The sequence below is a fragment of the Babylonia areolata genome, chromosome 5, assembly GCF_041734735.1.
Source record: "Babylonia areolata isolate BAREFJ2019XMU chromosome 5, ASM4173473v1, whole genome shotgun sequence".
Classification (NCBI taxonomy): Eukaryota; Metazoa; Mollusca; class Gastropoda; order Neogastropoda; family Buccinidae; genus Babylonia; species Babylonia areolata.
This window is the reverse complement of record NC_134880.1, coordinates 2453154-2465321: the sequence shown is the minus strand read 5'-3', so window position 1 is coordinate 2465321 and position 12168 is coordinate 2453154. Positions and strand designations below refer to the sequence as shown.

Sequence of the window (12168 nt, the reverse complement as noted above, 5' to 3'; positions counted from 1 at the left end):
AGTGTGGAGGGTCGGGGAGGAAGGAAGGACGAGGTGGAGGAGGCGGGAGGTGGGGTAGGGGCTGCCTGGTCAGTTGGCGAGTCTGCTGTGACTGGCTGGGTGCTTACTGTCGGTTATTACTTCATTCACTGTCGGTTTGTCTGTTATGTGTCATCTGTTTGGTTGCTTCATTCACTGTCGGTTTGTCTGTTATGTGTCATCTGTTTGGTTGCTTGGCGAGGTTTGTTGGTTTATTGATCCTTAACTCATTATACTCCAGGTACGAGAAAATTCGTACCATGATTACTCCCTCTGTGGACCAGATACGAGTTTTCTCGTACCAACACACTTCTCTAACTTCGTTCATCCTTGCTTGGTACAGTTCGCATTCTAAACTGAACCGTTTGCTGTTTCCGGAAGACTGAAAACGAAGCTTTGTTTGATCCATTAAAACAACAATTTTCCATCGATTTTCGCTGTTTTAGTGAACCACCCTGTTTTTTCTGCAGTGGTCTCATGTAGTGCTGGTCCAGGGAAGTTGTAGCAGACAGGTAGCTGTGGGGCAGAATGAGTTAAAGGGGGTGTTGACGAAGAAGAAGAAGAATGATTATGATAATAATGATACGAAGAAGAACAGCAACACAAATAATATGCATTTGTATGGTGCTAATCAATGAGAATGAGCTCATTTGATATAGATAAGGTACAGAAATGTAAAGAAAAAAATAAACGCTACGATCTAACATGCACAAAAAAAAAAAAACGGTTTAAAAACTGTAACGTCGCTCACAACCCCCACACCTCTCCCACCTTACCCCCCACACATCCACACACACACACACACACACACACACACACACACACACACATCCACATCCACACACACACACACACACACACACATCCACACACACACACACACACACACATCCATACACACACACCCACATCCACACACACACACACACACACACATCCACACACACACACACACACACACACACACACACACACACACATCATTTTAAAACATTTGCTAGTGGAACAGTGTGGAATATTTTGAGGTAGCGATTCCAGAACCATGGACCGTTGGATGTTAGGGCAGGCTATGTTCCCTGATTTAGAGGGAGGGAGGCGGGGTGGGGGTGCTGCTTCTTTTGTACCTGTGATCTGTGATCTGATTACCTACTGATCATGTGATTGACAATCATGTTGACAGGTCGTCTAAATCTTCACCATTAGAACGCGCCTAGGCGCTGAACCACATGGAGACTTGAAACCCAAACAATGTTTTCTAAGACAGTCAGCTATAGCCTTCCGTCAGTTGACTAGCGCGCGCGCGAGCCCGTGCGTGTGTGTGTGTGTGTTTGTGTGTGTGTGTGTGTGTGGGGGGGGGGGTGTGATTACAATGTAGGTTTTCGCTCACTGTGTGGCTGGGTACCGTCATGATCAGGCTGTGCCACGCTTTACAGTTTACTGGCCTGTTGATGTAAATGTAAATGTCTTGATGATTGATTAACCCCTCCACTGCTGCCCCCTGGTGAAGCGAGATCAGTGCAGCATGAATGTGATGTGCAGTGACGACTTCGCGTGTACTCTTCAATGCTGTGGCTGATGTGGGATGAGCACAGGCGTTGTAATCCCGTGAGAAAGAAATTCAAAATACAGAGTGGTGACCAACACCCTGACCTGTAAGCTCTGTTTTATCTCAGCGAGGTAACAATCCTTCACTGATTGCCACACTTATTAGCAGCAATCAAAGGGTTAATGGTTGATAATGGCTGATTAGATTGTGTTAATTTGGGCTGGTGAGGTTGTGTTCGAAAGTTAGTTTGGGATCAAATAAAGGCTATCACCTTTGCTTTCTTATTCACAGGAAGACGAAGAAAATTCGGAAAGAATAAGAGGTATTCAGATTTGCTAAATCTTTCTGTCTGTCTGTCTGTCTGTCTGTCTGTCTGATGATTTGTTGTTGTTCTTTGTTTGTTTGTTTGTCTTTGTTTTTTATTTGTTTTGTTGTTGTTTTTTGTTTGATTTTTTTTGTTTTGTTTTTTTGTTTTTTGTTGGTTTTTTTTGTTTGATTGTTTTTGTTGTTGTTTTTTGTTGTTTTGGGGGGTTTTGGGGTTTGTTTGTTTGTTTGTTTTTTGTTTTTTTTTGTTTTTTGTTTTTTGTTTGTTTGTTGTTGTTTTTTTTTGGGGGGGGGGTGTCTTTGTTTTCTTAATTCAGTCTCCAGATTGGATTGTTTGACCGTTGATTTTTTTTTTTTTTTTTTTTTTTTTCCTGATAACTTGTTGGATTTCAATGTTGCTGATAACTGTCCCTTCTGGTACTGTCAAGAACATCACTCAACACTTCTGTTGTCATTCCGATGACACCTTTACACAGAGGGTAAAAACAAATTGGGTTGAGACGGTGAAAGGGGACTGACTATACAGAAGGGCAGTGTCAGGTAGAAGGGCAGTGTCAGTGTCAGGTACAAGGGCAGTGTCAGGTAGAAGGGCAGTGTCAGGTACGAGGGGAGAGTAGAAGAGCACCCGGAAAGAATTACGCCCCCTTCCGCCCCTCTCCCTCTCCCTGCGTCTTGACAAATAAATGCCCACTCTGTAATTCATTCTGATCCTTAAAACCAGGATATATAAGCCTTCATGGTTCAAGACTTAAATTGGAAAAAAGACCCACCTTGATTACTGATTTTTTTTTTTACACCATTATTATCTTATGATTTTATAAGGTTTTTAGAAGAAAAAAGAGGTAACACAGATTCAACAAAGCATGTATAGAATCCCTGCATTACTTTAGAGTTAACTCTGATGCTTCTGAGTTTAGACTAACAAAAGATGCGAGACTGACGTTTTTTTACGTGTATAAGCTTTGTACACGAAGTCTCAGTCGCAGTTTGATGTTCCAATCATTTCAGAGCTCTGTAGATGCCTGTACACTTTCGGCGTGGAACCGAAGACGGTGATCCGTCTCCAGGAGGAAAGCTTGATGTGTGAGAGAAGACTGGCCATCATGTCCGACACTGCTCTCCAAGCTGTCGGTCGGTCGGTCAGTCTCGGACAGCTGGAGATTCTCAGAGAACACCGGAGAAATCTACGTGAGTGAGACTGGGAGGGAGACTTTGTTCGTGTGACTTGGAGAGACATCGTTCGCCGGAGGCAGTTTCAGTTTCTCCAGAAGACGTCAATGCGTTCGGATTAGTAATTCTAATCTATGTACACACACTTGCAAGGCAGATTCCTGACAGCAGCGTTACGCAAAAGTCAGGTCTGGGGTGCATGCATTTATCTTGTAACACTTATCACAGTGGATGTCTTCACCTTTTGTCACGGGTTCATTTTCAGTGCGCCAAGTGCGTGGTGCACGTGGGACCTCGGTTCATCGTCTCCTTCAAATGACTGGACGCTCAGTTTGGTTTTCCAGTCACACTTGGGCAGAGCGGGAATCGAACCACTTATCGTATTTTCAGACCAGTGGAGTCGAACCCCGACCCTCGCGAACACTATTGGCACATAACCACCTTACCCACTCTGCCGCCTTCCTCCCCAGGGAGGAGAGTATTAACATGAATGGGAGGGGGTGGGGGTCCTGAGCGGGAGGGAAGGTTAACATGAGTCGTGCGAAAGATTTCACCGAATGGAAAGGAGTATTTACATGAGTAGGGAGAAAGAAATGCATGGATGAGTAGAATGATTCACTTGGATAGAAGGGAAGACTACGTGAACGAGATGGAAGATTTACATGAGTTGAAGGGGTGGGGGAGCGAGAGATCTGTATTGGTGGAAAGGAAATTTTACAAGAGTGGGAGGGGTGAATTGCGTGAGCTGGAGGGAGGATATATTAGAATGAGAGGGAAATACACAAAGTGCATGATGCATGAGTGAGGGAGGGAAATGATGGAGTGGAAGGAAAAACATTACGTGAGTGGGAGGGCAATATGGTGCTGGACTGATGGAGACAGTAGGAGGGCGGGGGGTGTGGGGGGGCGGGGTGTTATTGAGTGACAGACAGAGGGAAATACACGTGTAAGTTCATGGGCGGGAAGATTTCATTGTGTGAAAGTGAACCTTAACTGAAATGAGAGAAAGCCTTTGGTTCAGTGTTGTGCACGCGTGTGAAAATTGTTCGTGAAAGCTCTTTGATTTGTCTCTGCACAAGATTATATAAATACATTATCTGTTGTTTGATTATTACTGATGTGGTTTGTTTTTGTTGTCTGTTCGTTTTTGTTGTTGTTGTTGTTGTTTTTGTTTTTTTGTTGTTGTTGTTGTTGTGTGTGTATATATTTGTAAGTGTGTGTGTCTGTGTGTCTGTGTGTGTGTGCGTGTGTGTATGTATGTGTTGTTGTTCTTGTTGTGTTCTTTTGCGTGTTTTTTTTTTTTGTTTGTTTGTTTGTTTGTTTTGTTTTGTTTTGTTTTGTTTTTTTGTTTGGTTGTTATTTTTGTTTGAAATTGATCTTTTTGTTTCCACTCTGGCACAACAGGTCTGGCACGATGGATGCTGAACCAGCAGTATTCCCAGGACAACATCAAGGCTATCGTGGAAAATGAAAATCTGTTGGGGTCTGCTATCCTTGGTTAGTGGAGTGTTGTTGTTTGTTTCTTTGTTGTTGTGTTGTTGTTGTTGTAGTTGTTGTTGTGTTGTTGTTTGTTTGTTTGTTTGTTTGTTTTACGCTTTTTTTGTTCTCTCTCTCTCTCTCTCTCTCTCTCTCTCTCTCTCTCTGTCTGTCTGTCTGTCTGTCTGTCTGTCTGTCTGTCTGTTTGTGTCCATGTGTTCTTCACTTTAATGTTTATTCACACAGTAAGATTCTTCATGTGTATATGTGTGTGTACGTTCGTGCGTGTGGGTGTCTGTCTGTCTGTCCATTTCTCCTTTAACCCCACCTATCTCTCACCCTCTCTTTCTGTGTGGGTGTCTTTCTGTCTGTCCATTTCTCCTTTAACCCCACCTATCTCTCACCCTCTCTTTCTGTGTGTGTGTGTGTGTCTTTCTGTCTGTCCATTTCTCCTTTAACCCCACCTATCTCTCACCCTCTCTTTCTGTGCGTGTGGGTGTCTTTCTGTCTGTCCATTTCTCCTTTAACCCCACCTGTCTCTCACCCTCTCTTTCTGTGTGTGTGGGTGTCTTTCTGTCTGTCCATTTCTCCTTTAACCCCACCTATCTCTCACCCTCTCTTTCTGTCTGGGTGTCTTTCTGTCTGTCCATTTCTCCTTTAACCCCACCTGTCTCTCACCCTCTCTTTCTATGTGTGTGGGTGTCTTTCTGTCTGTCCATTTCTCCTTTAACCCCACCTATCTCTCACCCTCTCTTTCTGTGTGGGTGTCTTTCTGTCTGTCCATTTCTCCTTTAACCCCACCTGTCTCTCACCCTCTCTTTCTATGTGTGTGGGTGTCTTTCTGTCTGTCCATTTCTCCTTTAACCCCACCTATCTCTCACCCTCTCTTTCTGTGTGGGTGTCTTTCTGTCTGTCCATTTCTCCTTTAACCCCACCTGTCTCTCACCCTCTCTTTCTGTGTGGGTGTCTTTCTGTCTGTCCATTTCTCCTTTAACCCCACCTATCTCTCACCCTCTCTTTCTGTGTGGGTGTCTTTCTGTCTGTCCATTTCTCCTTTAACCCCACCTGTCTCTCACCCTCTCTTTCTGTGCGTGTGGGTGTCTTTCTGTCTGTCCATTTCTCCTTTAACCCCACCTATCTCTCACCCTCTCTTTCTGTGTGGGTGTCTTTCTGTCTGTCCATTTCTCCTTTAACCCCACCTGTCTCTCACCCTCTCTTTCTGTGCGTGTGGGTGTCTTTCTGTCTGTCCATTTCTCCTTTAACCCCACCTGTCTCTCACCCTCTCTTTCTGTGTGGGTGTCTGTCTGTCTGTCCATTTCTCCTTTAACCCCACCTGTCTCTCACCCTCTCTTTCTGTGCGTGTGGGTGTCTTTCTGTCTGTCCATTTCTCCTTTAACCCCACCTGTCTCTCACCCTCTCTTTCTGTGTGGGTGTCTTTCTGTCTGTCCATTTCTCCTTTAACCCCACCTATCTCTCACCCTCTCTTTCTGTGTGGGTGTCTGTCTGTCTGTCCATTTCTCCTTTAACCCCACCTGTCTCTCACCCTCTCTTTCTGTGTGGGTGTCTTTCTGTCTGTCCATTTCTCCTTTAACCCCACCTATCTCTCACCCTCTCTTTCTGTGCGTGTGGGTGTCTTTCTGTCTGTCCATTTCTCCTTTAACCCCACCTGTCTCTCACCCTCTCTTTCTGTGCGTGTGGGTGTCTTTCTGTCTGTCCATTTCTCCTTTAACCCCACCTGTCTCTCACCCTCTCTTTCTGTGTGGGTGTCTGTCTGTCTGTCCATTTCTCCTTTAACCCCACCTGTCTCTCACCCTCTCTTTCTGTGCGTGTGGGTGTCTTTCTGTCTGTCCATTTCTCCTTTAACCCCACCTGTCTCTCACCCTCTCTTTCTGTGTGGGTGTCTTTCTGTCTGTCCATTTCTCCTTTAACCCCACCTATCTCTCACCCTCTCTTTCTGTGTGGGTGTCTGTCTGTCTGTCCATTTCTCCTTTAACCCCACCTGTCTCTCACCCTCTCTTTCTGTGTGGGTGTCTTTCTGTCTGTCCATTTCTCCTTTAACCCCACCTATCTCTCACCCTCTCTTTCTGTGTGGGTGTCTTTCTGTCTGTCCATTTCTCCTTTAACCCCACCTGTCTCTCACCCTCTCTTTCTGTGCGTGTGGGTGTCTTTCTGTCTGTCCATTTCTCCTTTAACCCCACCTATCTCTCACCCTCTCTTTCTGTGTGTGTGTGTGTCTTTCTGTCTGTCCATTTCTCCTTTAACCCCACCTATCTCTCACCCTCTCTTTCTGTGCGTGTGGGTGTCTTTCTGTCTGTCCATTTCTCCTTTAACCCCACCTGTCTCTCACCCTCTCTTCCTGTGTGGGTGTCTTTCTGTCTGTCCATTTCTCCTTTAACCCCACCTGTCTCTCACCCTCTCTTCCTGTGTGGGTGTCTTTCTGTCTGTCCATTTCTCCTTTAACCCCACCTGTCTCTCACCCTCTCTTTCTGTGTGTGTGGGTGTCTGTCTGTCTGTCCATTTCTCCTTTAACCCCACCTGTCTCTCACCCTCTCTTCCTGTGTGGGTGTCTTTCTGTCTGTCCATTTCTCCTTTAACCCCACCTATCTCTCACCCTCTCTTTCTGTGCGTGTGGGTGTCTGTCTGTCTGTCCATTTCTCCTTTAACCCCACCTGTCTCTCACCCTCTCTTTCTGTGTGTGTGTGTGTCTGTCTGTCTGTCCATTTCTCCTTTAACCCCACCTGTCTCTCACCCTCTCTTTCTGTGCGTGTGGGTGTCTTTCTGTCTGTCCATTTCTCCTTTAACCCCACCTGTCTCTCACCCTCTCTTTCTGTGTGGGTGTCTTTCTGTCTGTCCATTTCTCCTTTAACCCCACCTGTCTCTCACCCTCTCTTTCTGTGTGTGTGGGTGTCTGTCTGTCTGTCCATTTCTCCTTTAACCCCACCTGTCTCTCACCCTCTCTTTCTGTGTGGGTGTCTTTCTGTCTGTCCATTTCTCCTTTAACCCCACCTGTCTCTCACCCTCTCTTTCTGTGCGTGTGGGTGTCTTTCTGTCTGTCCATTTCTCCTTTAACCCCACCTGTCTCTCACCCTCTCTTTCTGTGTGGGTGTCTTTCTGTCTGTCCATTTCTCCTTTAACCCCACCTGTCTCTCACCCTCTCTTCCTGTGTGGGTGTCTTTCTGTCTGTCCATTTCTCCTTTAACCCCACCTGTCTCTCACCCTCTCTTTCTGTGTGGGTGTCTTTCTGTCTGTCCATTTCTCCTTTAACCCCACCTGTCTCTCACCCTCTCTTTCTGTGCGTGTGGGTGTCTGTCTGTCTGTCCATTTCTCCTTTAACCCCACCTGTCTCTCACCCTCTCTTTCTGTGCGTGTGTCTGTCTGTCTGTCCATTTCTCCTTTAACCCCACCTGTCTCTCACCCTCTCTTCCTGTGTGGGTGTCTTTCTGTCTGTCCATTTCTCCTTTAACCCCACCTGTCTCTCACCCTCTCTTTCTGTGTGGGTGTCTTTCTGTCTGTCCATTTCTCCTTTAACCCCACCTATCTCTCACCCTGTCTTTCTGTGTGGGTGTCTTTCTGTCTGTCCATTTCTCCTTTAACCCCACCTGTCTCTCACCCTCTCTTTCTGTGCGTGTGGGTGTCTTTCTGTCTGTCCATTTCTCCTTTAACCCCACCTGTCTCTCACCCTCTCTTTCTGTGTGTGTGTGTGTCTTTCTGTCTGTCCATTTCTCCTTTAACCCCACCTGTCTCTCACCCTCTCTTCCTGTGTGGGTGTCTTTCTGTCTGTCCATTTCTCCTTTAACCCCACCTGTCTCTCACCCTCTCTTTCTGTGTGGGTGTCTTTCTGTCTGTCCATTTCTCCTTTAACCCCACCTGTCTCTCACCCTCTCTTTCTGTGTGTGTGTGTGTGTTTCTGTCTGTCCATTTCTCCTTTAACCCCACCTGTCTCTCACCCTCTCTTTCTGTGTGTGTGGGTGTCTTTCTGTCTGTCCATTTCTCCTTTAACCCCACCTGTCTCTCACCCTCTCTTCCTGTGTGGGTGTCTTTCTGTCTGTCCATTTCTCCTTTAACCCCACCTGTCTCTCACCCTCTCTTTCTGTGCGTGTGGGTGTCTTTCTGTCTGTCCATTTCTCCTTTAACCCCACCTGTCTCTCACCCTCTCTTTCTGTGTGGGTGTCTTTCTGTCTGTCCATTTCTCCTTTAACCCCACCTGTCTCTCACCCTCTCTTTCTGTGTGGGTGTCTTTCTGTCTGTCCATTTCTCCTTTAACCCCACCTGTCTCTCACCCTCTCTTTCTGTGTGGGTGTCTTTCTGTCTGTCCATTTCTCCTTTAACCCCACCTATCTCTCACCCTCTCTTTCTGTGTGGGTGTCTTTCTGTCTGTCCATTTCTCCTTTAACCCCACCTGTCTCTCACCCTCTCTTTCTGTGCGTGTGGGTGTCTTTCTGTCTGTCCATTTCTCCTTTAACCCCACCTGTCTCTCACCCTCTCTTTCTGTGTGGGTGTCTTTCTGTCTGTCCATTTCTCCTTTAACCCCACCTGTCTCTCACCCTCTCTTTCTGTGTGTGTGTGTGTCTGTCTGTCTGTCTGTGTCTGTGTCTGTGTGCGTGTGTGTGTCCGTGTGTGTGTCTGTGTGTGTCTGTTTGTGTGTGTGTGTATGTCTGTGTGTGTGTGTATGCGTGTGTCTGTGTGTCTGTATGTGTGTGTGTGTGTGTGTGTACGTGCGCGTGTATGTGTGTGTGTGTGTGTGTCTGAGTGTGCGTGCGTATGTGTGTGTATGTGCATGCGTGTGTGTGGATGTGTGTGTGTGTGCATGCGTGCGTGAGTGTGTGAGTGTGTGTGTGTGTCTGTCTGTGTGTGTGTATGTATGTGTGTGTGTGTGTGTGTGTGTGTGTGTGTGTGTATTGGTCCCCGCCTTCCAATGCCGAGCCCTAAACACAGTGGATATGAAATATTCACTGCCCGTAAAGAGGCCACGGAACCTTATAACACAAACCTTTATACCCCCTCACCTCACGTTACAGAAACCATCCGGGAGTCCCTGCACACCACGCAACCTTATAAAACAAACCTTTATAACCCCCTCACCTCACGTTACAGAAACCATCCGGGAGTCCCTGCACACCACGCAACCTTATAACACAAACCTTTATAACCCCCTCACCTCACGTTACAGAAACCATCCGGGAGTCCCTGCACACCACGCAACCTTATAACACGAACCTTTATAACCCCCTCACCTCACGTTACAGAAACCATCCGGGAGTCCCTGACACCACGGAACCTTATAACACGAACCTTTATAACCCCCTCACCTCACGTTACAGAAACCATCCGGGAGTCCCTGACACCACGGAACCTTATAACACGAACCTTTATAACCCCTCACCTCACGTTACAGAAACCATCCGGGAGTCCCTGCACACCACGCAACCTTATAACACGAACCTTTATAACCCCCTCACCTCACGTTACAGAAACCATCCGGGAGTCCCTGCACACCACGCAACCTTATAAAACAAACCTTTATAACCCCCTCACCTCACGTTACAGAAACCATCCGGGAGTCCCTGCACACCACGCAACCTTATAAAACAAACCTTTATAACCCCTCACCTCACGTTACAGAAACCATCCGGGAGTCCCTGCACACCACGCAACCTTATAAAACAAACCTTTATAACCCCCTCACCTCACGTTACAGAAACCATCCGGGAGTCCCTACACACCACGGACGCAGTGGAGGAGGGGGTGCACAAACAGCTGAGGGAGGTCCTCCTTCAGAAGGGCCTTAGCACCCTCCTCCCACCCTCCGCGCCATCTGGCCACCTCAAGCCCACAGCTCCCGATGAAGAGCAGCTGGAACTCTATCTACCCAGGGCAGCTGGACTCCGAGCATGAAGGCCGAGCGACAGACCTTTGCTTCTTCTTCGTCGTCGTCGTCGTCGTCATTGTCTTTCACAGCATACAAGGATATTTTTGGACCAAGGAGAACCGTTCATGTTCAAGGGCATCTTGATCCATAACCCCTCGACTGCTGTTGGCGAATATGGTCGTCAGGGAAGAGCTGTTGCCTGAGATGACACGGGAAGTCATGGGTCAGGGTTCGTTCTTTGTCTGCACTCCTCGGGAGAGTATTACTTTTGTTCGGAATCGTAGGTTTCACCACTGTGAATATGTAAGAAGTTATTAGTATTACTTCAAAATCACGCCCAATTGGGTGGGTTTTTTTGTTTGTTTTTTTTGTTGTTTTTTTTGTTTTGTTTTTTTTGTTTGTTCTTTTTCATCAATGTTCAACTGCCAGTGGGGTTAATAAAGGGCGAAAGTTCAACAGATACAGGACGAGGCGCACAATTTCAACCCAGCATTTCCGTCTAACTAGTTGACAGGGTAACGCTAGGCGGGTGGCTTGATGTGTGTATCTTTCTTGTTTGATCATTATTGCTTTTCGTGTAAAATAAGCAGAAAAAATGGTGTATGAACATTGGCGCTTTATTTGGCATTGAGAACGAAGGATGATCTTGCAGCACGTACTGAATCATTCCAATTTATGTGACCATTGAGAAAGACTTTAGAAACGAAACATGCATTTAGACACTACTGTGTATTTGTTTTATTTTATTTTACTTTATTTTATTTAGTTTTATTTTATTTTAATATTTTCGCTACTTTTTATTTAACTCCTGTTGCTCTTTAGAATACGACAAAGGGACATTTTGAGAGTACTGTGTATTCATCTTATTCTATTCAACTTTATTTCATTTAGTTTCATTTTATTATTTTTGCTGCTTTTAATTCAATGCCTGTTGCTATTCAAAATACGACAGAGGGACACAACCTGAAGCCGAATTGCCTCCCATTAGCTAGCACACGGGCAATACGAAAATAAGCACAGGAGAGGGGCTTCTCTGCAGCACACACACTCTTCCCACACAGCTGAAGGACAACGTCTCGGTGGAAGCGGTGGTGGCGACTGTGGCTGAAGGGCACCCGGCGTTGTTGATTAAGAGCTCGCCACTGGACGGAAACGATCAACGATGCCATCTGCCCGTGACTTTCGAACTGAAGTGATGATCTGGGGACGGGACTGACATCCTTCCTGGCCACCACTGCACTCCTCACCTGGTGTGTGGTCAGCACTGCACTCCTCACCTCACCTGGTGTGTGGCCAGCACTGCACTCCTCACCTGGTGTGTGGCCAGCACTGCACTCCTCACCTCACCTGGTGTGTGGCCACCACTGCACTCCTCACCTCACCTGGTGTGTGGCCAGCACTGCACTCCTCACCTCACCTGGTGTGTGGCCACCACTGCACTCCTCACCACGTGTGTGGTCAGCACTGCACTCCTCACCTGGTGTGTGGTCAGCACTGCACTCCTCACCACGTGTGTGGTCAGCACTGCACTCCTCACCTGGTGTGTGGCCAGCACTGCACTCATCACCTGGTGTGTGGCCAGCACTGCACTCCTCACCTGGTGTGTGGCCAGCACTGCACTCCTCACCTGGTGTGTGGCCAGCACTGCACTCCTCACCTGGTGTGTGGCCAGCACTGCACTCCTCACCTGGTGTGTGGTCAGCACTGCACTCCTCACCTGGTGTGTGGTCAGCACTGCACTCCTCACCTGGTGTGTGGCCAGCAC

At 47.0% G+C, this 12168-nt stretch overlaps 1 protein-coding gene across 1 annotated transcript in view; it reads left to right on the top strand.

The window, feature by feature from the left end:
* The window catches only part of LOC143281860 (uncharacterized), a 23605-nt gene extending 11845 nt beyond the window's left edge, over positions 1–11760 (top strand). Inside the window, exons 5-8 of the mRNA XM_076587112.1 lie at positions 1856–1886; positions 2897–3076; positions 4463–4555; positions 10233–11760. Of these exons, the coding sequence (XP_076443227.1) occupies positions 1856–1886; positions 2897–3076; positions 4463–4555; positions 10233–10429 (501 nt within the window). The 3' untranslated portion in view covers positions 10430–11760. The remainder of the gene's footprint in view (positions 1–1855; positions 1887–2896; positions 3077–4462; positions 4556–10232) is intronic.
* The last annotated feature ends 408 nt before the right edge of the window (positions 11761–12168 follow it).